This window comes from Chaetomium globosum, genomic scaffold, assembly GCF_000143365.1.
Source record: "Chaetomium globosum CBS 148.51 scaffold_8 genomic scaffold, whole genome shotgun sequence".
NCBI lineage: Eukaryota > Fungi > Ascomycota > Sordariomycetes > Sordariales > Chaetomiaceae > Chaetomium > Chaetomium globosum.
In genome coordinates this window covers 451,698-477,098 of record NT_165983.1, presented here as the reverse complement: position 1 = coordinate 477,098, position 25,401 = coordinate 451,698, and the positions used below count along the sequence as shown (strand labels likewise).

At 57.2% G+C, this 25,401-nt stretch overlaps 9 protein-coding genes across 9 annotated transcripts; 4 read left to right on the top strand and 5 right to left on the bottom strand.

Moving 5' to 3' along the window:
* Positions 1-1,883: 1,883 nt before the first annotated feature.
* On the bottom strand, positions 1,884-2,713 carry CHGG_10868 (uncharacterized protein; the record flags this gene model as incomplete). Its single annotated transcript, XM_001226134.1, has 2 exons — positions 1,884-2,363; positions 2,438-2,713. The coding sequence occupies 2 exons, from the start codon at positions 2,711-2,713 to the stop codon at positions 1,884-1,886; spliced, it is 756 nt and encodes a 251-aa protein (XP_001226135.1).
* Positions 2,714-3,055: 342 nt separating this feature from the next.
* CHGG_10867 (uncharacterized protein) lies at positions 3,056-4,441 on the top strand (the record flags this gene model as incomplete). The annotated part of the gene is made up of 3 exons (XM_001226133.1): positions 3,056-3,655; positions 3,712-3,865; positions 3,921-4,441. The coding sequence occupies 3 exons, from the start codon at positions 3,056-3,058 to the stop codon at positions 4,439-4,441; spliced, it is 1,275 nt and encodes a 424-aa protein (XP_001226134.1).
* A 1,754-nt stretch (positions 4,442-6,195) lies between these two features.
* On the bottom strand, positions 6,196-7,810 carry CHGG_10866 (uncharacterized protein; the record flags this gene model as incomplete). The annotated part of the gene is made up of 4 exons (XM_001226132.1): positions 6,196-6,324; positions 6,413-6,565; positions 6,627-7,686; positions 7,743-7,810. 4 exons carry the CDS (start codon positions 7,808-7,810, stop codon positions 6,196-6,198), a joined length of 1,410 nt encoding a protein of 469 aa, XP_001226133.1.
* A 1,435-nt stretch (positions 7,811-9,245) lies between these two features.
* CHGG_10865 (uncharacterized protein) lies at positions 9,246-10,231 on the top strand (the record flags this gene model as incomplete). Its single annotated transcript, XM_001226131.1, has 2 exons — positions 9,246-9,710; positions 9,782-10,231. The coding sequence occupies 2 exons, from the start codon at positions 9,246-9,248 to the stop codon at positions 10,229-10,231; spliced, it is 915 nt and encodes a 304-aa protein (XP_001226132.1).
* Positions 10,232-10,773: 542 nt separating this feature from the next.
* On the top strand, positions 10,774-12,581 carry CHGG_10864 (uncharacterized protein; the record flags this gene model as incomplete). Its single annotated transcript, XM_001226130.1, has 3 exons — positions 10,774-10,879; positions 10,967-12,246; positions 12,339-12,581. 3 exons carry the CDS (start codon positions 10,774-10,776, stop codon positions 12,579-12,581), a joined length of 1,629 nt encoding a protein of 542 aa, XP_001226131.1.
* A 1,803-nt stretch (positions 12,582-14,384) lies between these two features.
* CHGG_10863 (uncharacterized protein) lies at positions 14,385-16,707 on the bottom strand (the record flags this gene model as incomplete). The annotated part of the gene is made up of 2 exons (XM_001226129.1): positions 14,385-15,339; positions 15,656-16,707. The coding sequence occupies 2 exons, from the start codon at positions 16,705-16,707 to the stop codon at positions 14,385-14,387; spliced, it is 2,007 nt and encodes a 668-aa protein (XP_001226130.1).
* Positions 16,708-17,515: 808 nt separating this feature from the next.
* Positions 17,516-18,442, top strand: CHGG_10862 (uncharacterized protein; the record flags this gene model as incomplete). The annotated part of the gene is made up of 1 exon (XM_001226128.1): positions 17,516-18,442. The coding sequence occupies one exon, from the start codon at positions 17,516-17,518 to the stop codon at positions 18,440-18,442; it is 927 nt and encodes a 308-aa protein (XP_001226129.1).
* A 401-nt stretch (positions 18,443-18,843) lies between these two features.
* On the bottom strand, positions 18,844-21,571 carry CHGG_10861 (uncharacterized protein; the record flags this gene model as incomplete). Its single annotated transcript, XM_001226127.1, has 4 exons — positions 18,844-19,419; positions 19,484-21,196; positions 21,266-21,311; positions 21,417-21,571. The coding sequence occupies 4 exons, from the start codon at positions 21,569-21,571 to the stop codon at positions 18,844-18,846; spliced, it is 2,490 nt and encodes an 829-aa protein (XP_001226128.1).
* A 440-nt stretch (positions 21,572-22,011) lies between these two features.
* CHGG_10860 (uncharacterized protein) lies at positions 22,012-24,048 on the bottom strand (the record flags this gene model as incomplete). Its single annotated transcript, XM_001226126.1, has 1 exon — positions 22,012-24,048. One exon carries the CDS (start codon positions 24,046-24,048, stop codon positions 22,012-22,014), a length of 2,037 nt encoding a protein of 678 aa, XP_001226127.1.
* Positions 24,049-25,401: the final 1,353 nt, after the last annotated feature.

Sequence of the window (25,401 nt, the reverse complement as noted above, 5' to 3'; positions counted from 1 at the left end):
TAATCGGATGTAACACCATTCGATGTCCCTCTCCGTGGCTTGCACTGAGGCTGAAATTGATTTCGCTGTAATTGATCCCCAAAACCTGTGGCTTGCGGTTTCGGACGGCCCAGTATTTGGAAGCTGCCGGCGTATGCGAGGGTGAGCAAATATGGAATAGATATGGGACAAGCAGGGTTCTTCTCGGTGGACAAGGACTGTAGTTTGTTGTTCATCGCAACATAATTGTATATATACCATCTGACCCATTGTAGAAAATTCCCTCTTCGGGCCTGAACAATCTATACCAACAATCGGAGTGGGACGGGAGAAGCCAGCTATCACCTTAACTAACTGTCCGGCTTTTGACACAACTTAAGTATGTAAGGTACTTCCGGCCCCGGCCGTTAGGTGTGGAGTTCTACCGGCCATCTTGGCCAGCTTCCGGCACCGGCTCCGCCCACACAGCACCGGCACCAACCCCGAATCCCGGGCCACAACGAACGGTTCTGTGGGTCGAAGAAAGTCAGGATGCCTTTACACCAGCACCCATGCCTCCCTCAATAGACTCTCTCCTCACCCTTACCTACCATTGCATTGCCTCAGAGTTGATCGTGATTGAACCTCAGACCCCACGTTCACTGCCCATACGGCTAAAACAATCCTCTACGGGTTGTGGGCGGAGGACAGGACGTGATACCGAAGGCATGATCCACGATCGATACCAAATTTCAATAATTCTAGGCATCCCTGAATCACCATCCAATGAATAGCGTATCTTGATGGAAACCACGGGTTGGTGTTTGGTTTCAAGGTTCGAATGCCTGGTGGTTGCAACACTGCAAGTTCTCTCGCCAGGCTGTCGAGAAGCATCATTGGATGTTCCCCGTTCAGCTTGAATTAGGATGATCTGAGCCGCAGGGTTCGCTTGGCATCTCTTGTCTCACAGAGTGACAGCGACCCATCGCGGTGCTCTGACCGTCGCCCGATTGCTTGCAGAGGAGCGATCTGGGCTCAACGGGGAAGGTGGTCCCCAGGCTGCCAGAATACAAACAATCGGGCCCTCCCCGCGAAGCAACGCCACTTGCAAATCTCCGACAGGGTGGTAGCATTCGGGAGCATCAAAACTTGGCACTCGGCACCTGGCTGGGGTTGGGTGGGAAAAAACTAGGCGTTTCAGATGGCCCAAGCCCCACAGTGCAGCAGGGCATCTTGGAGTTGAAACTGTCAGAGAGCAACCCCGCTACTAGGAGAAGTCCTTCCTAGGTACCTTATTCGGCTGCGTAGCTGCCTCCAATTGTCATGGTGCGATGGCGGGAACCCCCTGACTGTGTTTGCAGCACGTCCATACCCCGTAAACACAAGAGCACCAAACAGGTCGCTTGGCGTCCCATGAACGACAGATTTGTTTCCGAACTGCTCTCTTGGGAAGGTCGACGCGATGAGGTCCTTCCGAGGCGTTGAGCCAGTATGATATGGAATTGAGAGTTTTTCAAGATTACAATCGGCAAAGAAGGTGGCAACTGCCCACTTCCAACTTGTTGATGCGGGGGACTGCGCCGTGCCACCCCCACACATCGGATATTACCATGTGGCTCTGAACTGCGTCGGTATCGCTCAACGTGGGAGATGAGACTTGTTAAGGGTTGGCCTGAAATCACCAGCACTCACCTATCAGAAGCTAACCGAGGCCGGTACAGCGGCCCCCAGCATCTCTCGCTTGTCTCAGGAACAAGAACCCTGCAACTTCACGAATTTCGTGTGCATCTGTCGGGACTTGCAATGTCACGCAACTCAGGGGAACGACGCGCCTTCACGCCTCGAACGGTTTCTTTTGGGCCCGACCCTGACAACGCACATTGGATCCGCCAAGTTTCGATGTTGGACAGAGCCAGCAATGAAGCTCAGATCACACTGCCAGGCACAGGACAATCGTCTATTGGGCCAACGCCTTGTCGGCGCCTGATTGCGAGGGGCTCAACGGCCCGCTGAAAATACCCAATGATGGTTTGCATCGGTAGTCCACCATCAACCCCATCGACTGGTCCCATTCTCGGCAGACACCGCCATGCCTGTCTTTGAAAGATCTTTGGTTCGACCACCCGCATAAGGAAGGCGCTGCGGCGGATTTGCCATGCAATGACAGGCCGCCAGCCGCCAGCCGCCTTGCACCGGCGCATCAAAGGCGATCTCTCATGCGCCGGATTATTATTGTATTTGTCCTTCGTGCCGCAACAGCCACTCGGCGGCCAGATCTCCGAGGGCGCGGTGGCAACCGGCCGTGTGCCTGGAGGAGCGCGGATCATGGAGCAGGACACCACATGAGCCGGCCCATCGGTGTAAAGTTCATGTGGGCTTGGGCTTTGGCTTTGGCGAGTGCTTGGCTTACTGTGTTGTCTGTCGATGGTGGCTTGCAACATGCATCGCGGAGCCGCGATCCCACATTCCCAGAATGGACATGACCCGAACTTTGCGTCTGGAACAGTCCGCAGCGTTTGAAATCAATGAGGGTTTCTTCGCGTGCAACTCGTCGAAACCCCCAAGCAGAGCCCGACTGGAGGAAATCGACCCTCGCGGACCAGGATCCCCCGTTTGACTTGGCATCCACAATCCAGGGGCGAGTCCCCTTTCGACAACCCCCTGCTTGTCTGTAACCCCCTTCGACGTTGTACACGCACCACAACACCGAAGGGCCGTGGTGCTTGGGATCTTCGTCCAAGGAGGGGTCCTCCATGGGCCACCGAGATCATGCGCTCCTCCTCAGTTAAATAGCAGCCGGCCTGCCGCTTCTGATGGAGCATTGTCCTCGTCATTAAGCTGTTGTCATTTGTTGATTCTCTTTCCTGCATCCGTTCCCTCTTTTCTCTGGGTCAAGGCTCTCCACCTTTGATCCTTCTCTTCGTTGATCTTCCCTTCGGTGCTGCGCATCTTTTTTTTATAGGCGACTCCTCCTCCCAGGATCACCATATCTACCGAGCTTCCTCGCTTCTCTCCTTCAGATTCGCCAGGTGCTCTCTCTTCTCCGTCACTCCTTCACCATCACCACCCTTGAAGACCAACATCATCTACCGCAACAATGGCCGGCCGAGTTCTCCTTTGCTTCACCCTTGCTCTCTCTGCGCTGGGCGTGTCCGGTGTCCCGACCTCGCTGCCCAACAAGACGGAGGGCGAGTTCCTGGGCATCCCCATCTCCAACCCTGGCGTCCTCAACGCCATTCCCAACCGGTACATTGTTGTCTACAACAATACCTTCAACGATGATGACATCGACGTCCACGAGAAGAGCGTCATCCAGACAATAGCCAAGCGCAACGTCGCCAAGCGCTCCTTGACCGGGAAACTTCTGTCCACCACCGTCGATACTTACAAGATCGGCAAGTGGCGTGCCATGGCCCTGGACGCCGACGACCTGATGATCAACGAGATCTTCTCGGCCAAGGAGGTCAGCTACATCGAGCAGGACGCCGTTATCAACATCAATGCCCGGGCAGTTCAGGGGCGGACGACCACCGGCCTGGCCCGCATCAGCCATGCCCAGGCTGGCTCCAGGACCTACGTCTTCGATGACAGCGCCGGCGAGGGTATCACTGCGTTTGTTGTGGACACCGGCATCCGGGTTACCCACAGCGAGTTCGAGGGCCGCGCTACCTTCGCTGCTAACTTCATTGACGATGTGGTATGTTGATTTCTCCAGAGCCTGATATGTATCCAGCCCACTCACATAATCATTAGGACACCGATGAGCAAGGCCACGGCAGCCACGTTGCTGGTACTATTGGTGGCAAGACCTTTGGTGTGGCCAAGAAGGTCAACCTCGTTGCTGTCAAGGTCTTGGGTGCGGACGGGTCAGGCTCGAACTCCGGTGTTCTTGCTGGGATGCAGTTCGGTAAGGCACCCTCTCAGTTCCTCTTTCCGGAGGCGTGATGCTAACAATCATAAAGTCGTCAACAACGCCACCGCCCAAGGCCTCGGCGGCAAGTCTGTCATGAACATGTCTCTCGGTGGTGGAGCCAGCGCGGCCATCAACGCTGCCATCAACAACATCGAAGCGGCCGGCGTCGTTCCCGTTGTGGCGGCCGGTAACGAGGCGCAGGACACCGCGAACACCTCCCCCGGTTCCGCCGAGGCCGCCATCACCGTCGGTGCCATTGACCAGACCACCGACAGAATCGCCGAATTCTCCAACTTTGGTCGCCTCGTCGACGTCTTTGCCCCGGGCGTTCAGGTTCTCAGCGTCGGCATCGAGACCGACAACTCCACCAAGGCTCTCAGCGGTACTAGCATGGCCTCACCCCACGTAGCCGGCCTTGCCGCCTACCTGATGGCCCTCGAGGGCATCACCGGTGTGCAGGAGGTCGGCGACCGCATCAAGGAGCTTGCCCAGGGGACTGGCGCTCGCGTCAGGGGCAGCCCGAGGGGCACCACCACCCTCATTGCCAACAACGGTGCTGATCAATTGTAGAGGCAGTTCGGCATAAGGATCTAATACGCCATTCACTTCTGGCAGCAGGTTCTGTATATACAAACAACACATTTTAGAAGCGAGGCGGGTTGGGCACATACTTTGGAGCTGTATATATTAAGCCCATGGTTTACTGGTGTCTTTTTTTTTTCTTTGGTTCTCAGCGGAACGGGCGGCACATTTGCATGGAATGATTTATTTGCAAACTCATGATTGTTTCTGAAGTAAACAACCACAATACATTCCTCGGTGGTAACTAACATTTGTGATAACTTCCATCTCACCCTCACCCCAACCAACACTTTTTCACCTTGCACTCACTCACCCTTCCCAAACACAACAGCGGAACCAACCCAGCAAACGGCTGACACCCACCCGTCACAATTACACGGTACATACATATATACCTCCCCAACCACCTTGCCTTAGCCTGGCGCATTATCGGGCAGTAAAAAAGCTCCCCGTCCCAGCGATCGTTTCAGCCAGGTCCGAGTTTCAGACCCAGCCCGTCAGACAAGCACGACCTCGGAGAACACGTGGATCACGCCGCGCCGTCGCGTCAAGCGCCCGTCCCTCTCCCATCCAATTCTTAGAACGCCACCTAACCTACCTAAGGAAATTAACCCGCGCTGCAAAAAATAAAATAAACCGTCAAATTGCAGCTGCAGGGCGGGATGCCCAGAGGACGAGGTGAAACATCTAGGTATCTGCACTCCAATTCTGGATTCGGAGGAGCCTCATTGGGGGAGTGTTGTGTTACAGGGAGCGCCTTGGAAGGGGGCCGATCTGGAACACGCAAGCCCTTGCGTCTCAGGTTTTCGCTGACAAGACGTGCCCGCCAAGCCGAAACGGTTCGGGTGCCAAGGAGAAACATGCGAGGTTGCCGCACTCCCAATGCGCCGGGCGGGCATGAATGAACGCATCCGCCATACGAATACCATTGGGGGAAAAGATCACAGTTGAAGGGAAGTGGGTGGTATGTCCTCCCGAAAGGAGGGAGGGAAGTGTTTACTCCGTGAGTCCCGCGCGCCCATCCAAGCTACCTACCTTACCTTCGGTAGCAAGCTTGCTGCTAGCAGGCAAACCCAAACGGGCACGTCTCAGCAATTGACCAACCAAATCGCCCAACACCCACTCAACACCATACCTCCCTAACTCTACGGTAACACACACCAGACAGGGTGACGATGGCAACAATGATAGATGAACATGTGCGCAGTCCACCCCCAGCAGGCCATCCCATCGGGAAGGAAGGGAAAAAAAGACCCGGCCGAGGGCGTGCCCGGATTCCAGGCTACTTGCAAAAGGGGTTTCATATCAGCACATCTTCGGCACAACCACAGCCATCGAGCCCGATCTGCTCCCGAGAGGGAGAAAACGGGCGGCTGAATTGCAATTTGACATCCGTGCTTTGTCTTCTTCATTTCGAAGAGCGTGATAGTCAGCCAACCGGCCAAGCCGGTTCGGCTGGGGTGTTAGTGAGTGAACGCCGAACGGGAGGGAAGGGGCGGCGATGCTGGGAACAGAGATCAAAAGCCACGCGTGTATTATGTCAGTATTAAATGCTCGTTTCCCCAGCCTGGATCCCATACCCGCGCCAGATCCCGCGCCAACCGCCAGTTCGCTCGTAGGAATCGTGTGTACATGACCACCAAGTATCGAAGGGTATGTGTCATTAGGAAAGGTATATAGAAACGTGAAACCAAAGATCTTGCTTCGAACCCGACGTCTCCCGTTCGGTAGATCTCGCCATGCTAGAGCTCGTCGCGGCCCGGGACCGGGATGAGGGACGGCGTGACCTTCGGGGCGCTGCCCCCGAGGAAATTGTCCATGTTGTTGAAAAATTTGTCCATGCGGGCGCCCATGAACCATGCAAGTCCGACCTAGGGCCGGGGTTAGCAAAATGTCGGCTCCACAGCGGGGCGGAGAATCTCTTGTTCCGCGAGCCAGGGGTAGCGGGTGCTTCCATACCATAAGAAGCCCGATGAGGGCCAGAGTTGCGATGACCGACGTAACCAACATAAACGCCTCGCCGGTGTCCATGGTAGGTTCCGCCGGCTTCGCCGCGGCTTCGATCTTCTTGGGATCTTGGGTAGGGAAAATGGACTCGATGAATTGTTCGATCTGGCGGTTTTTTGTTAGACTCGCAGACTCTGGCGAGACACGAGGGAGCTGGGCTACATACCTTCCCACACTGGGTGCTGATAGCCAAGTAGTTGGGGTCCCTCGGGTCGTTCTTCTTGTGTATCCTCTTGACGTACTTCCGGAACACGTCGCACACTACACGCAGGTTTTGCGTCGACTCAATCATGAGCTGGCAAGCGTCGCCCTTGGTGATCTTGATATTCCTCTCGAACACGGCCGGGTTGCGGAACACGAGCTCCAGGGTCGCCATGGCCATGCTCTGGGGAATGGCAACGAAGTTGAAGACACTCTGATCGCGGATACCAGCCATGTAGAACAGGCATTCGTCGGCATGCTTCAGGGCGTTCAGGACCATGTGAGAGCTGCATTGAAGCGCCTTCTCGCGGTTCTCAAGCGCAAACAGGTCATCCCAGTTGGTAACGTACTGGCTCCAGATCTCCTTGGGCCAGAAGCGCCGCTTGTCGACCCAGTCCTCGTGAACGTCACGGATGATGTTGACCTTCTGCAGCATCTGCCCCATGCTCTCCGTGAGGTCGGTGCGCACGAGCAGCTGCGGGTTGGCAAGCTCGCTCGCGACGAACAGCCGTGTCAGGCCCTCGCCGACCAAGCCGGCGACGTAGTGGCAGTACAGCTCGTACTCCTCAATGGTGTTGACGCCGTTAACGTTGTGCTCAGCGTTGATGGCGTAGTCGGCCATGCCATTGCCCATCTTGATGGTAATGTCCTTGATGATCTCGTAATACGGCTTCTTGACCTTCTTCAGCTCGACGATGACGCTGTCAAAGTGTACGAGGAGCTCGCGATCCTTCTCGTTGGGCCCATTCTTGTCAAATGTCCACCCATCCTGCTCCATGTGCACCGAGAAGTTCCGCAGAAGCGGCTCCTTCTCCTTAATATCGATTGTCATGTCATCTTCAATAGTGTCCAGGCCACGGAGTACCAGGTAGAAGAGGCAGATGGGCATCAACAGTTCGGGATTCAGTTCCTTGATGACGGCGGAAAATGACCGGGAGGTCAGGTCGAGGTATTGGAAGCATGCTGCTTCTGTCTCCGTCTCGTCTTCAGTGTTGCGCCTGTGGACGGGTTCGTGCCATACCTTCCTGTAAAACAAATTAGCAAGCGGATCAAGATAGGTTTTGGCGACAGCAATGCGCACCATTGGATAATGGACCGAAGCTGGTTCGGGTGGACGAGGTAGTAAAGGGCGTTCCGAGCGGCACCCATTTTCGGTCTTTCCGTGGAGGTCTGAGAATGGGAGGTTGTTGTGGGTGAGACAGGGAAACGGTGATTGCGTTGATGAAGAAGAAGAGAAGAAAAAGATGGTCGTCAAAAGGGTTCAGCTCCCAATATACCGTGTTCCTGAACTCTTCGTCGTCGTTACAGCTCGTACTGACTTCGTGACTGATGAACTCCGCGTCTTGAAGAAAAGGACACGCGCTGGAGGATCCAACGGCGAAGTTGCGGAGAAGACAGACTTACCCCAAGAGAAAGGGATCGAGGTTCCACTGAAATTGTCTGCTCCATCAGCCTGGACGGAAAAATGGACTGGTCCCTGACCGACCTGAGCGACCCCAACGCGTGGCGGCCCCACTGTTTCCCGGGCCGGCCACCGATCCCATATCTCATTTGCCAATTACATGTGGCCAGAGCTTCTCTTGCAGGGGTTTCCTGCTTCTTGTCCTGAAATTCATCACCATCAGATGCCCAGGTGCAGCGCACACAGTACGCTTTTGTCAGACGGCGAATATCGAAACTTTCCCAGGCAAGTTGCGGTATCAATGTCCTAACAAAATACCATGTCAAGGAGTTTAGCCACCCACCCATACGTTCTGTGTGGTGATTGGAATTCAAAGCGGACAACTCAGTAAATTCCAACTCCGTCCCCGGTTGGTTCTTCAGTGTGGTTGGGTGGCGGTGGGGCCTGCAGAATCGCGGATTGACGGGAGCATCGTGCCGGGGAGGATCGATTGCGCCTGGGGAGATTGAAGATGCAATCCCGCGGCCGCGGTCAAATCTTGCGCAGATTCATTCGACTGAGAGCCTGTGATGGCTCAAAAAGGATGAAAATTATCCGTCAGGTACGGGTCAGCCACGAGGTGACTCTCATGGGTGAGACATGCATCTCCATTCAAGGTCGACATTGACAAACCGCCCCGACGGTGCGAGGGTGCATTGCATCGTACATACTTGCAGTGAGGTACCCCGCGATTGATCCCCACCGGAGTGCCACAGCATCCCGATGCGGGAACCACGGAGCTGGCCAGCGCCGTTGCATCCAGCACAAACGACCACTGGCTTTACCGTTTCATGGTCGGTTCTCGGTATGATGTCTGGATAGGTAGTATACAGCAGCACGGCCAATCCGCTCGGCTTCTTATTACCACGGTAGCCCCAACTGCGATGGGTGCCATTTGACACACGGGAACCACCTTGACGCGCTTAAGTCACATATTTCGGCTCCCCAGGCCGTGCTCTCGCCATGATCTCGGTGGGGTTTGCCGCTCTTTCTGTTCTTGCCCGCGGGTTCCATCGTTCGTAAATGATCTTCAAGGACCCATCTTATTCTTAACTGTAACGGACACCACACGCCAGGCCAGGAAAGATCACAGTATCCCGAATTCGAGAAGAGACCAGAACATCAGTCCTCAAACGCTGGAATATGGCCGGACACAACGGGACAAATGGGACAAACGGGACCCAGCGACACCGTTTCCTGATTTGGGGTGGCGATGGCTGGGTTGCGGGACATCTCAAGGCCTTGCTGGAGAAGCAGGGCAAGGAAACACATGCGACAACAGTTCGGATGGAAAACCGTGAGGCCGTCATCCAGGAACTCGACCGGATCCGGCCAACACACGTTCTTAACGCAGCTGGCTGCACGGGACGCCCCAACGTCGACTGGTGTGAGGACAACCGGGAGGCCACTATCAGATCCAACGTTATCGGCACGCTGAACCTGGCCGACTGCTGCTTCCTCCAGGGCATCCACTGTACCGTCTTTGCCACCGGTTGCATCTACCAGTACGATGAGACGCATCCTTGGGACGGGCCGGGCTTCCTCGAGACCGACCCGGCCAACTTTGCTGGCAGTTTCTACTCCATGACCAAAGCGCATGTTGAAGAGGTAATCCTTCCCCGGGCCACACTCTGTAGTAATTATACTAACAGGTGGCCGTTCGGCCATTGGCTATCTAGATCATCAAGCATTACAGCAACTGCTTGATTCTGCGACTGCGCATGCCCGTCTCGGACGACTTGCACCCGCGGAACTTCGTGACAAAAATATCCAAGTACGATCATGTGGTGGACATCCCAAACAGTAACACCATCTTGACGGACTTACTCCCGGCATCAGTGCTGCTGGCTGAACACGGCGAGGTCGGGGTCTACAATTTCACGAACCCGGGCGCAATCTCGCACAACGAGGTGCTCGCCTTGTTCCGCGATATCGTGCGCCCGTCGTATACGTGGAAAAACTTTACTCTTGAGCAGCAAGCCAAAGTCATCAAGGCCGGCCGCAGCAACTGCAAGTTAGACACCACCAAGCTGGTATCGAAACTGAAGGAATATGGCTATGAACTCCCCGAGGTTCACGAAGCTTACAGAAGGTGCTTTGAGCGAATGAAGGCTGCAGGTATCCAGTAAATACAAGACGAATACTAAGCTCAGAAATAATGAGACTGTTCATCTCCCGTGTATCTATTGGGCACGTTGGGTTAAGACATCAATTGCCAGTCATGTCGAATGCCCCGCGTTATTGGTTGGCTGGGAACTACCTGGGGAGGACGGACTTCGGCATAAGACGACCCCGCCGACACCCCCACTGACGACTTTGCCCACCACAGCCCGGAGATTTCTGTGGCTGAGATACGTAATTTGGCTTGGTTCTGCCTGGGTTTTGCATCCACCTTGTCAGTCTCTCGTCACAAGAATAATACTGGGAAGTTAAATACGGCGAGTCGCTATTGTTCATATCCACGCAATCCGATTACGTGCTGTGACTCCCCTCTCGGGCAATCAACCAAGCACTTCGCAAAACACCCCGCAACCCTCTCTACGGGAAAACCATCCCATTCACCGCACTTGGAACCCAGCGCATTTTAGGCGAACCCGAGGCCGCAAACACATACGGCTTGGAGACCTAACCATCACCGACACCTCGGGCGCATTTGTATTTCTCCGTCGCCATGGTGGTCGACACAGCATACTACGACATCCTTGGCGTCCAGCCGACGGCCACGGAGCTCGAGATTAAGAAGGCCTACCGCAAGCTCGCCATCGTGCACCATCCCGGTAAGTGGGCGCGTCTCTGCCGCCATCGCTGCCCACCAGCTTCTCTCCCTCTCCGACTCCGAAACTGACCGGCGCCCTCCGCCTCAGACAAAAACCCAAATGATCCCACCGCCCACGCCAAGTTCCAGGAGATCGGCGAGGCCTACCAAGTGCTATCCAACGATGACCTGCGCAAAGCCTACGACAAGTATGGCAAGGAGTCGGCCCGCCCTTCCGAGGGATTCGTCGACCCGGCCGAGTTCTTCACAAGTATCTTTGGCGGCGAGGCCTTTATGAACTGGATCGGCGAGATCAGCCTTATGAAGGACCTGACCGCCACCATGGACATTTCTATGACCGAAGAGGAGGAGGAGGCGGCTGCCGCGGCTGCCGCTGCCGGAGAGACAAAAGAGGCAACGGCCGGAGACGACGAGTTTCCCGATACGGAGAAGGCGAAGCAGGAGAGCATGAAGACCGCCGCCGATATGAAGGCTGCTGAGGCCGGCTTCGCCGCACCGTCATCGAGCGAAAAGAAACCCGTACCGACAGTCGTGGTCGACGACGAAAAAGCCACCGGGTACGACGATATCCCGCCCCCCTACACAAAAGAAGCCTCCCCGGGCCCCAGTTCCAGGGCGAACACGCCACTCGGCGGTCGGACCCAGATCCCCATCCGACCAGCCATCATGGACCGGCCATCCGACGACGCCGCGACCGACGACTCCACATCGCACGACGGGAAGCGCAAGGACAAGAAGTCCAAAGCGGGCCTGAGCAAGGAGCAGAGGGAGCGGTTGGCGGCCTACGAGAAGGAGCGCGCCAAGATCCGGCAGGACCGTGTCGACACGCTGGCGCAGAAGCTGCTGGACCGGCTGTCGGTGTGGACCGAGACGGACAGGGGCAAGGACGTGACGGCGGCGTTCCAGGAGAAGACGCGGCTCGAGGTAGAGGAGCTCAAGATGGAGTCGTTCGGCATCGACATCCTGCACGCCATCGGCGCCACGTACGTCAGCAAGGCGACCGCGCTGCTGCGCAGCCAGAAGTTCTTCGGCATGGGCGGCTTCCTCAGCCGCATGAAGGACAAGGGCACGCTGGTCAAGGACACGTGGAACACCATCAGCAGCGCCATCGACGCCCAGCAGACCATGGAGGAGATGGCCCGCCTCGAGCAGCAGGGCGGCGAAGACTGGACGGACGAGAAGAAGTCCGAGTACGAGCGCCGCGTCACGGGGAAGATCCTGACCGCCGCCTGGCGCGGGAGCCGGTTCGAGATCCAGAGCGTCCTGCGCGACGTCTGCGACGCCGTCCTCAACGACAAGAAGGTCCCGCTGGCCAAACGCCTCCAGCGCGCCGAAGGGCTCATCCTGGTCGGCCAGATCTGCGCAAACGTAAGGCACCCCCTCCCACTCCCACTCACCCACCCAGGCACCCCCCATCCCGGCCCCCCAACCGTAACTAACCACTCCACCAATAAAAACAGGCCAAGCGCAGCCCCGAAGAAGAAGGCGATTACATGGCCTTTGAGCAGCTCGTCGCCGAAGCCGCCATGAAGAAGGAGAAGGAGTCCAAGAAGAAGGGCAAGGAGAAGAAGGACGACCATCATCATCACCACCATCACCACCACCATCACAACGGTGCCGGTGCTGACGACAAGGCCTGGCAAGACGCGGCTGCTGCGGCGGCGAGCGACGTGCCGAATGTGCCGAAGGGGCCGTCGTCATAGACATAGGGGTAGAGGGTGTAGGGGGAGGGAATATGTGATTGGTGTGTTGTTGTTGTGTGCGTGATACCTTTGTTGTGGATGTTTTTGGTGGTGATGATTGAGATGGGATGTTGGGAGAGGGGGGGGTTGGATGGTGGAGGGCGGCGAGGGGCGATGTTGCTCGCTCCCGCTACGTTAGATACACCGGGCCGTGGCGGCCGTGTTTCTCCTGCTCACTCGGCTGCTTATATATACCTCTCATAATGAGACATAGAGTTTGATTCTTTGGCTTGTGTTGCCCAGCAATGCTCCATCCATCCGTCATGGGCCTTAGGCTCCACGGGTAGGTACTTGGAAATACCCGAGTCCGGGCCTGTTTCGTTCACGCAGCCGAGTGGAAGCTAGCCGTTTTGGTCCACAAACGTGCTGTGTGGCAACGACCAGCGGTTATGATTACAGAGTACGCAGAGAAAGCACCGAGGACCGATGCCGGTGGAACAGCGGACGGATGCACTGCCGTGGCTGGTCCAGGAGGGGCGACGGTAGCGGGAGCCGAAGGCGGGATCACAGGTGCTTGGCTCCTTTCCCTTGGCTACCCAGGCAGGCTAAGTTCATGTGTTGACTGTACTGTGCATTAGAATAATATTCTCACCGTTGACTAGAAGATGGGAGAGAACTGGAATTCGGACACGACGGGACTTTTACTCTGTTCTACACGGCATCAATCCCACGACTGCACGGCTCGCGAGGAGAATTCTCGACTGGCTGATGGACTCGGGGAAGCTGCCGATGTACAACTTAGCCAGGAGGCTCGAGCTGGAAGCGGCGGCCTGAAGCGCCCCCGTTCGGAGGCCAGGAGGCCTCCTCTCTTTGTATATGTAGGCTCACTAAAACGCATCGCTCCTTGATTGTTGGTATGGGTTTTTCACCCGGCCCGGGAGGGCACGGTTTTCCTGTACACTAAATAGCTGAGGGTCCGGCACGCCCTAGGGCATAGCGGAGTATGAATAATAATAAAATAATATTCTACTTCTGAAAGCTAGGGGCGGCATGATGGCATTACTATGGTGGGTAGCTGGCTTATTTTTGAGGAAAACATGGAGTCTATGTGCCTGATATGCCGCTCTTGTCCCTGGGGGTACACTAGGCTAGGGAACAGCCCAGCCATGATATAATCCGCAGTTACCATAGTTAAGAGAGGTCTTTACACATCACGTTTGTGATACAGATTCACTTCCGGGGTATCAAAGTAATAGTATTATGAAAGGCCCAAATACCAGGATGCCCACAAGCGATCCTAAACCAAAAACACGGCTTCCGCCCCGGGCAGGCTCTTCCGTCCATGCCCGGGGTCCTATCTTTTATGCCTGGGTATCTAGTGGTACAATGTAGTCCGACAAAGAAAACTGCTGGCTGGGTGGGCGGCTCCCGTAGAGAAAAGTAGACAAGTGTGTGCTTACTGCCCGATCCTGGCGAGCCCTCTTCGTGGCTGTAGGCAGGTAGGTGGCTGTATCCGACAAGGAAATGCAATGTCGACGCGGGTGAACTTCAGAGAGCCCCTTGGGAAGGATTGCGCATGTGCCCCGCCCCGTATGTTTGTTTCCGCGCAATGCAAAGCCACACCCACTCCTGCCTGCCCCAATGCCAGCGCCGGACTTGAGATAGGAAAAAAAAATGACCTGAAACCAAGGAAAAATGTCCTGTGAGTGGTGAGCGATGTCATCGCGCGTGCATGTATGGTCAGCCAGCTTATCGGCTGTTCTCTCTCCCTCTCTCTTCTCTTTCTCTCCCCTCTCTCTTCTCTTTCTCTCCCTCTCTTCCCTCTTATTCCCCGCTGTCAGTGGGCAACTCGATCCCGCTATCCCTATCTTGCGGGTCTTTGCTCCAGGTGCTAATCGAGCTGGCGTTATCAAGGGACCCTCTACCCAGCGCGTCTATTGCGTAAATGGTGTGTTCATCCAGCATCTGGTCCTCGTCTTCCTCGTCGCTGCGCTCCCGACGCTCTAATTCCTCGGGGGCGAGGACTCTCCCCCCCAGCTCAACATCGCTGGGCCGGACACGGTACTCAAGTGCGCGCTTACCCTCCTTGATCAGCTCCTCGGTCCATCCGAGGCACCGCTTGAGGCTTTGGTTGATTTTCTGGCTGTCCACAAGCAACTGCTGGTGTTTGGATAGGTCCGCTTCCAGGCGCCGCTCGCCTCTCCGCTGCTTTTCGTGACGCAATTCTTTCGCACCAGGGCTCATCTCCCCCGATGCCTCCGAACCCGACAGGTCATCTTCTTCTTCTTCCTCTTTATGGAGCTCGCCCAGCTCGGCGTCTTCGGCCTCCTTCTCGCTCTGTTCCTCGCTCAGGTTGTCCAAGTCTATCCCGGCTCTTGCCAAACCGCTCCCTTCTGCTGTTGTCGAGTCCGAGGGAATTCGACTTCCCATGGAGGCCATGCTCAGCCGTCCCGACCGGGACAGCCGCTGGTAGCTCCGTAGCTCAGCCGTTTGTTTCCTCAGTTGACGCTCCAGTGTGCGGTTAATGGCTTCGAGGCTGGCGTTTGTGATCTGTAGGTCCTGCACCTTGCGCTCGCGCCGTGCGTTAGCAACGAGCTCTGTCGGCTGGTTATCCTGGGGTGTCTTCGTCGGGCTTTCGGCAGACTGGGGTTGATCTTCTTCGTCAGTTTCCTCCTCGGCAAAGTCTTCGGCTGCCTGGAGCAACGACGCAAACCCGGTTGTAGTTGAATTGCTTGGCAATGGCGGCTCGGGATGTGGCGAGAGTAAAGGAGACGTGCTTCTGGAAGACGGGAGAGATGGGAGTGAGCTGTGGATGGAAGCTCGTTTGGCGACTATAGGTAGCTCAATGGTGGTGCTACTTTTTGTGTATCTATGCGACTTCGGTCGTGATGGGCGGTCGAGATTCACTCTTCCCTGGTTGAGCTGGTTGCCGACTTGTGGGTTCACTGTCGCAACAGGGGACCGAGGAGAGATAACGCCAGAGTTCCCCGCCTTCGTTGCGGGCTGCTGCGGTGATTTAATAGGGGACAGAGCCCTCGGAACCTTCCCCTGCCTGCTGCCGCTGGGTACCCTGGTCGCTGTCGAGACAACGGAACCTGACGACCTTTTTGCTGACGGCCCAATCTTCGCTGGGGGTTGTAGCCCAGGAGTTCCGTTGGCATAGATGAACTTGCTCGTCAAACTGTCTTGGGCATTGGGAGATGTCGGAGAGAAGGGCCTGGGAAGGCCAGGCTGCCGCTCTGGCAAGGTATTCCCGTTTGCGTAGAAGAAGGTTGTAGATTTCTTGCTGTTGCGGGGCGGATGGCTTCGCAGCCGTTGTCTGCACCGCTGTTTTCGGGGCATCAGAGGCGTAAAAAAACTTCGAGTCTCGATCTGGTCGTATGCTCCCAGCTTCAGAAGCGGGGCTGAAGGTCACCACCGGTCTCTTGTGGGCATCTTCTGCCCGTGTCTCCATGGGATCTTGACGATCCGGATTTGGCGTGCCATTTGGGGTGCTGTTAACGCTGTCGACGCGGTTCTGCCTCGCGCCTGATCGTGGCGTGACGTTGTTGCCGAGAAAAGCGGAAACGGGCGATGTTAAGTCGTCCCGGTCACGGGAGTTGTTGGCGTTAACGCCCAGGGTCAATTCGGCGGTGGAGCGTCGGGCGAGCGGTGTCGCGAGTGTTGGGGCTTGGTGCTGAGGAGCGGCCGGCCGTGTCGCGATTTTTGGCGTCAAGGGCGGTTTGTTTACGGTGCGCCCAACCGTCGGCTGCCGATGGCCCGCGACGGATGGCCTCTCATGAGGTGGCATCCTACCCGTGGTCAACGGGAGTGGTCTTGGTGTGCCGGTTCCTGGTTTCACAGTTCGTACGGCCGGCGTGGCATTTTCGTTTCGAACTCGCAGCGGATGGCGGGACCCGAGTCGTGTGTTTCCGGTCGCGGTCGCGGAAGCGGGAGCGGCTGGTGGGTAAACAGTTGCGGTTGTTGTGATCCGGGCCGTCGTCTTGCCCGTAGCAGTGGTGCTTGTGGTTAAAATACCCGCAGATAGCTTCTTCCTGAGGGTCCCTGGCGGCGATAGAGTAGTATTCCCCGTTGTGGTAGTAGTCTGGCGAGGTGCGGAGCGTTTTGGTGCACCAGGTTTGAGAGTTACTGGCAATGGCGGTGACATTGTGTCGAAAACGACTCTTGGGAATTGGGGAATTCTGGCAGAGGCACAAGGTGTTTAGGCCGCACCCCGATTCCGTTTCGGGCCGCCACCGCAACTGTGACTGGCCGATAGCGCCTGTTCAATTCCAACAGAGCGGATACAGGGGCATTCTCCGCACTTTATGCTCGAAAACCCTCACAGGCACCCAAGTAAAAAGGTCACAAGATCATAAGGGACAGCATTTCTTGGTTGAGTCCGGTCCATTGGAGCCCAATCCCAAGGCGAATAAACCTAGCACCCCGGGTCCCGAGCAAACAATAAGACGAAACAAAGTATGAGCTCATACCCGCCATTCATCGTTCATCCGAATTGATCCCATGTTTACTTAATGCGCTAACTGACGACCCCACCATGCCCGGGTGCAGCCCACACCTGGCCAGACAACTGTTCGCCCATCCCGGGGCTTCCCGGTGCTGTTCCTTGCCGTTATTCTCGTTATGCCGCCCCGCCTGGTCAATAATTCAACATGGATATTCGAGAATCGCAATCTCTCAGACGAAACAAACCCAACGCGCGCCGGTCGTGTTCACAGTCTTGACAGTCTCCTATTTTACACCGAAATTTGATTAAAAAGTGGAACCCTATACAATATTGCTTGGCGGAAACAGAAAGAGAAAACTCACTCCTTTATTAACGAACTTACCTAACTATTCTGCACAGCCGAGCGGCTGTCGCGTTGGCGCCCCGCGGATCCACTCCCCGCGCTTGGGATCCAACCGCAGAGAACATACCGCATCTGCAATCAACATCTCCCCGATCGCACCCGAACATGGCGTTATTGGGCATCTCTCTCATCCTTGCATCCGTCGTCCTTTTCTGTATGCGGAGGCCGGCGTGGTTCTCGTCTCTCTTCGGGGGGCCGTCGCCACCCTCGATAGAGCCGGCGCCTTCAGAAACCAAGCCTGATGACTCCCCTGTGGACGCCGACGGCATCGCGAGAGACGAACCAAGCCATGCCACCAACGGTGCGAACGGAAAGGCCGCCGCGGGCCAAACCGCCATGCCCCCGCCGCCCGTGATCCAGCACACGGCTCCCGGACCCGACACAAGCGGCCGCTCCCCCGACGACGACGAACAAACGACACCGAAAGCTTCCGCGACCACCCTCACAACTCCCGTCCCAGCGCTAGCCCTCTCCACACCAGAGCCAACCCCCACAGTCCCCCGGATAAACGGCCTGAGCCCAGCTGCCCCAGCCAGAGCACCCACCTCATCTCTAATGCCCCCTCCCCCGCGCCCACCCACCCTCCGCCCCCCATCCTCCGGCATCACCAGCACCCCCTCCCTGGCCCCACCACGCGGCCGACCCCTCCCCCGTCCCAGCGCGCGGACAACCCGGCTGTTCCACGCTCGCGCCGCCCCCCCACCCCACAGCAGCAAGCCGGACAAGCCGTCGCGCGCGGTCGTCCTCACGCCGGGCCACTCCCCGCTCGACTGGGCCCGCCTGTCAGGCGACCCGTCCGCCGACCTGCGCGGGCTGCCGGCGGGGTCCCCTTACCTGCGCGTGACGCCGAGCATGCTCAAGCGCATGACGGGCCGGCGCGGCAAGGACGCGTGGACGGTGCTGGGCGGGCGCGTGTACAACATGACGCCGTACCTGCCGTTCCACCCGGGCGGCGAGCCCGAGCTGCTGCGGGCGGCGGCGCGGGACGGGACGCGGCTGTTTGGGGAGATCCATCCCGTGGGTGAATTATGAGGGGATGCTGGCGGCGTGGTTTGGTGGGGATCTATGTCGCGGAGGAGGAGGGGGCGGCGGGTGGTGGCGGTGGTGGTGGTGCGGGGGATATGGAGGCGATGGATTAATGGTTGTGGACGGTGCGAAAGCGGAGGTGAACGAGGTCGGTCGAGGGTTAGACGAGATAATGGTAAAGGAGAGAGAAAGTGTTTAGATTTGTGGCTAGGTGTGTATGGGGAACGTGTCTAGACAGTTATTCGCCGCGACGGGGTGTACAGTACACTTGGATATACAAGATACCCGATAGAAGGACCAACCGGGGAAGTAATGTACAAGATCATATCATCATTGTATCAATAGCACAACACAATCTCTAAGCAGTCGCACGTGCGAAAGCAAACCCCCCCCCCCCCCAAGCAGCACTACCTCCGCCTCCCAAAGCGAAACTTTAGCTCATCGTCACTATCGTCGCTATCATCATCGCTCGGCGGCTTGAACCCCCTCCGCGGCTTCTTAGCCGCCTGATCCTTATTCGAGTCGGTCGGTGCAGACCGCTTGTTAGACGACGAGGCCGCCTGGCTCTGGGACTGCGTCTGCGTCTGCGTCTGCGTCTGCGATCGGCGCTGCGAATTCGCCTTCTCGGCCGCCTTGGCGGCCCGGCTCCTAGACGGTTCCGACTCCGGCACAAAACTCTCTTCCAGCACCGCGCTGGGCTCGCTGGGGTCTTCCTCATCGCTGCTGTCGATGGTTATAACAGTCCGTCGCACGGCAGATCTCGGCTTCTCCACCTCCTTCCCCTTGCCCTTGGCTAGGTTGTCCGACCGGCCATGCGACGGCAGTTGCTGGGTCTGGGTCTGCGACTCGTGCTGGCTCTCTTTCCTACGCCGCCCGCCCTCGTCCTCCTCGAGCCAGTAATCGTCACCGATGCCGTACTCCTTGGGCTTGACTTCCTCCAGTGAGATGATGGTGCGCGGCGCCTGGCGCCCGGCCGCCTCGCCCTGTTTGCGGAACCGCTTGAAGTTCTTGCGCCCGTTCCCATCGCGGGTCCCAACGTCCGTCAACAATATCCTGGTCTCGGCTGCGGCCGCTCGTGCCGGGCTCGGGGAAGTGCACCTCGCACTCTTCGATGATGTGCAACGCCCGGATGGCGGCGTAGTCGATTCCATCATCGGGGAGTTCTTCCAGCTCCCTGCGCTTAGCGGCTGCTTGCGCCTCAGCCTCCTCTCGTTGCCGTCGTGCGAGTTCGAGAATACTGTCTTCCTCCTTGATCTTCTTGCCCTTCCCTCTTGCAGTCTGGCCCTTCTTTGGCTTTCCTTCTGGCGAATCTGGAACCATCTCCTCGTCCCCACCTGCTTTCGGGGTCGGTTCGGGCTCGGGGGATGGAGGCACGGGCGCTTGGCCGGATTCGATACGTCGGCGTTTTGCTGCCGCTGCTGTTGGGGCAATCTCATCCATCAACGCGGAGACGTCATCCTCCGGCAATGGCGATAATGGGCGCTTGCGCCGTGTTTGTCGGGTGGCGCGCGCAACGGGAGGCTCTTCCTCTGCAGGGAGGCTCGGCTCTTGGTTCTGAGAAACGAACAAACTATCCTGAGATGCGGCGGCTGCTTGGGGCGGCGCAGGGGTTTCCACTGGAGGAGTTTCTTCCACGGGCTCCTCTGCATCGTCAAAATCAAAGCCTTTGAAACGACCCCGACCTGCCCGCCGGCCCCGTGGTTTTTGCGGTACGGCCTCTGGTTCCACAACGGCTTCCTCGGAGGGTTGGGGCTGATCAGCGGGCCGATCGACCTCCATGCGATCTCCTGCATCACCAACAGGCTCTTGGGCCCCTGGGCCCACAAACACCGGCTGGCTAGCCTCCTCCAAGGGACGGCGGAGCATAGAAGCATCGCAAGCAAGAATGGCCTCGAGAAATTCTCGCTGATCGATGGGCCGATGATCGAGCCGCTGGGCGACAGAAGTTAGGAACTGAGCGAACCAATCATAGTCCTCCCCTTTCGGTGTATATCGCACGACGACCACCCCCCTACCCTCACTGCCATCCTCAAACGACCCCAGCCCCTTTTCGCCGGCGACACCCTTGACATAACGGATGAAGTCGTCAACATCCGTTTTCCTCGGGATGACCTCCTTGAGCAGAGCTTTCCCTTTCCCAGCAGCGATGGCAGGGAACAAGTTCTCGTACTGTTTCGATTCGTAAAAGACAAACGTGTATCCATCGAACACCTCTTGTCGCCGCTCGTCGGGGGAGTACGATTCGGGTGACCGTTCTACGGGCTCCTCGCCTCGCGGGGGCAGATAATCGAGGGGATTTGGCCAGGCCGTTTCAACATCCTCTTCTAAAGCACTAGGCGTACCCTCTTCTGCGCCGTCCGGGACGGTGGCCGCATCAACAATCGCATTGATGAAGCTATCAGCGACGACGTGTTTGCCGTTTATTAGCGCCTGCAGCCCTTTTGATGTGTTGCGCTTTTTGGAGACAACATAGGTGGTATCTGCACTGTAGTCGGCCGAGTACTTGATGTCGAGCTGTTCCAGGCTGTCGCGGAGTCTTGTCCAGGGGTCCGCACGCAGCTCCTTCGCCGTGAAGGAGAAGCTGAGGACAACCGGGTTCCACCCTATCCGGATGAGCTTGGAACACATGCCCAACTTCACCTCGTTCACATCCTCAGATAATGTCTTTTTTTGCCCTCGAATCTGAACGCCATTCAGGAGTGTGCCCTTTTTCGAATCAAGATCTTCGATAGTGACAGTGGATCGCGAGCGGAGGTTGCGCTAGAAAGAGATCATAGTCAGCGGTCATCGCGCTAGAAAACAATAGAATCATCCTGCCGCTTAACGTACACCGCCGCCTTCGGGGACATTGTCGACTGTAATCGTGATGTGTTTTCTCGAGATGGTTTTGTCTGAGATAGCCAGTTGCCCCGCTACAAATTGAAGGTCAGGATTGGTTCTCCAACGGCCCCATAGCAACCGAGAAGGTCGTAAAACATACCTTCGGCGAGCGTGCGACCAAAGAGATAGGTCTTTCCCGGCCGCAACCAAAGCGACCGGCCTGTTCTCGTCAATCGCTGCCTTCGTACGCGTTCTTAGGAGCTTCCTCGGAGGGTTCAACGCACCCTCAAACAAATCACTGTCCAGCACCCACATGGTTCCCGTCTTAGATCAATCGGGGGAAGGACTCGGCTGAGCCGGAGCAACGGTGGCTTGAAATGCCTCGAGGCTTTGAGCACACGGTGGCGATGCCCTGGCGCAATGTGGGGAAGAGATGCTGAGGTTCGCGATGGGGCGTTCAAACACGTCATGGGCGCGACAGCACGTGCCTGATCAATTCAGCAGTGAATTGTAAATTACACCGATAGTTACCGTAAATTACCGGGTTTCGGATTCAGGGGTTCATGATTTCTCTCGAACACACCTAGCTTCAAAGGAGGCTAGATGCTTGATTAAGCATTGTACTCTACCGTAAATGGTGAGTTAGAAGCGAATTTAAACTACCCAGTTCACCTCATTACAATCTCAAAGTTTTGCCTTACAGGACAGATTCGGGCTGCAGTGACTAACGTCCCTCAACATCTACATGGCGCTCGTCACAGTCTGGGGTCCATAAAGGACAGCTCCGTCAAATGCTGCTTCCAAGCTCCAAGAGGATCCCCCACCTCTCGCCGTGCCAAGGTGGTCACATTCTTCTTGACACCATACAAGTACGGCTTCTCATCCGCATAGCAAGCAGTCTCCTGCTCCTCAGGCAGGGTACCATTCAGCATGTACGCCTTCGCAATGCTATCCGTGCAGCTAGACGTGTCCCTCGACGAATGGCCATAACCATGGTGGGCGATCAGGCGCGCGTTGTTGCCCATCTCCTGCAGCAGCCGCCTGCCGTTGCGGAGCGGGGTGGCCGGGTCGTACGTCTCGGCGATGAGGAGCACCGGGTTGCTGAGCGTGTGGTTGAGGTCGCCGCGGTACACGCCCACCGGGTCGGGCCAGTACTTCAGGAAGTGGCGGCAGGGGAGGGTGACGTAGAACCGCGAGTTGCCGGCCACCCATGATTGGGTTGTCATGTTCCCCCACAGCGACAACCACCAGTCCAGGTCGTCGGTGCCTGGGGCGTCGTACGAGTCTGCGCAGATGACGAGGTAGCCCAGTTCCTGGTCGGAGGGCCTAGCGGGGGTGGGTGAACAAGGCGTCGTCGGGTCGTAGAACCACCACTGGTCGTTGATAGCCGCTGCCGCGAGAGTGGCGTTCCCGTCCTCCAGCTCATACAGAACCTGGGCCATTGCGGGCCAGCTTTGAGCGTTGTACAGCGCCCCGTAGATGTTATCGGCCATGGAAGAGTAGGTTACCAGCGACGGCCCACTGGTCGGAAGGTATGCCGGGACCGGGCGTTCGGCGAGGGACGCCAACAGAGCGTCCATGCGGGCTTCAAGGGCCGGCAGGGTGACGGGTTTGCCATCCTTCGACTTCGCAAGCGCGCAGCGCTCGGGTCCAGCATTGATACACTCACCTAGGAACCCGTCATGGTAGGCGTCCGTGGTGTTGTCCAGCGCAGTCCACCCGAACCCGCCCCGCAGGCGATGGTCTTTGACATACTCGGTGCCGTCGAGGATCAGGCGGCCAACGCTGTTCGGAAACATCGAGGCATACGTCTGGCCAATGCCCGTGCCGTAGCTGACCAGATACCCAGATAACTTGTCTTCTCCGAGCGCAATCCGGATCTGCTCCAGGTCTCGGGCAACCATACCGGTGCCGAGAAAACGGGGGAGGTCGCCGAGCTGTTCCCAGCAGGAGCGCATCATGGCGGCGTTATAAGCATCAGCGATCTCGAGCTGGTCCCTGGGAGATGCGGATACCGCATAGTGGAGCGATGTGAGGAGGCTCCAGCGGTCCCGGGTAGCGTCCTGGGGGAAGCACGCAACAACAGGAAGCGAGGCGTTTACTCCCCGCGGGTCCCAGCCCAGGACGTCGAACTTGCTATCGCTGAACCGGGCCGTGATGTTCTGGGCCGCGCTCCACGCGTACGAGGTCCCGCTTCCACCGGGTCCGCCGGGCTCGATAACGATCGTCCTCTCGGTCTTCTTGCCGGCCGATGAGTGGGCTGGCTCGCCGACACGTGCTAGGCCCGAGACCTGGAATTTCGTCACAGCAAGACGAACGATTCGGGCCTCTGCCTCGTTGGTGTAATCCAGCGGGACTTCCAGGTAGCCGCAAAGGAAAATTCCACGCCCCGCGTACGGGTCGCCCCTGGCAGTGCCATTCTTCGGCTGGCTGGGAGCACCCCAACTCCAGTGGTCCGGGTTGGGGTCGAAGTGAGAAGCCCAGGTTTGCTCGGCGTTGGTATCATCGAGTGGCGGTGGCAGAGTGGTTGGGGTGCAGGGCAGGAAGCGGAATGGGTCATCGGCCAGTGGGAATTTGCCGTACGGAGAACCCTTGCCTTCCGACTCCCTGGTCTGAGGGACGAAGCCTTTGACTGTACTGGAAGCCAAGCTGAGACCCCGGGCTGAAGTCAATCCAGGGAAGCCCGAAAGAAGAACCAGAGCCGAAAGAGCGGTTCCCGTCACGAGCCAACCGCGCTGTTTTCCACGCGCGGGCGGCCGCGGGCTGCTTGCTAACTCTGGGATTTTGCCCATTTCTGCTGTCGTTGTTGTCGGTGTTGACGGTGAGGAGGAGGACAGGCGCAGACGGAAATAGAGCTGGGGGAGAGCTGGGTTTTGACGAGCCATGCAGCGGATGGCCGCCAAGGCCCTCCGCATCCCTTCCTGCCTTTCATGGTAAAGCTAAACTCATCCTTCGAAAGTCCTTCGGACCGAATCTAGGGATCTGTAAGTGTTGAGAAAAAAGCGGGGGTGTAAGGCAACGAGAGTGTGTCGTCAGGCGATGCCGTGGACCCATGGCATCACGGTTTTAGCCCCCAGGCAAGGGCCGTACACAACCCCAACCGGAACAATTTCCTTTGTAACAACGACACATATTGAGTACCTTCCTATCCCGAAATATTGCGTGAGGTTGCACAGCTGTTAGCATCGACGGAGTTAGGTAGGGAGTTAGGGCGTCCGCGTTCCCGGAGGAACAGGCTAATTTGGTTGCGTTTACCACGGCATCGTGGGTTTCCGGGGAAGGAACTTGAAGCCAAGCACGGTCGTCGCATTAGGCACAAGCGGGGAGCGCGTCGTCTCCATCATTCCGCCGGTTCCGGAGAATCCTCGTCGAAAACCATCAACCACTTAAGCCAGGCACGGTCGAGCGACGCAGCTTGCTGTTGTTCCATTGCTGATCAGGTATTAAAAAGGGTAGTGGGTATAGGCCTCGACGACTCGGAAAAGGACAGGCAAGCCTTTCAAATTCGGAAGACTAGGTCGACAAGCTCGTGATGTGGTACGGCACCAACAGCTGTTCCAAACTGTAACTAACTGGCGGCGATCTGCCGCTGTCTGAACCAAGTCGTCTCATCGTCACATCAGATGAATGGAAGCTCTCTGCGTGTGTTACTTCAATAGCCAGATGAACTCCAAAGCTTGGCGGGCAGGGCCCTGTGGCTTGCAATCGCGAACATGCCGTGCACAACCCCACTACGGGAGTGGCGGCATGATCTGATGACGTCAGACCTGTTCGTCTTTTCCGTCACCTTCGCTCTCCGAGGCGGGCATAGTCACCAGCTTGGTATTCCCCTGTTTTGCAAGCTTTTCCATCTAAGTCCAGCATAGCGCTTCTCAGATGAGCCCATTGTCCCACTCAAGTCGTGGCTGGCGGCCCAAGGCCGGCACTCCGTTGCTGGCACCACGTCATCCCCCACCCTTGGCTTAAGACCTGCCGAGCAAATGCGCCCCAAGACTGACGACGAACATCCAAGACATAGCCGGTTTATAAAGCTTGCGCATACCGCCCCGGCTATTGTTAGGCTTCTCTTCTTCATTCACTTTTGACTCGACGCGCCACACTTCGCACCGCCGAATCAGCATCCACCAAAGAAAACCTCGATCATA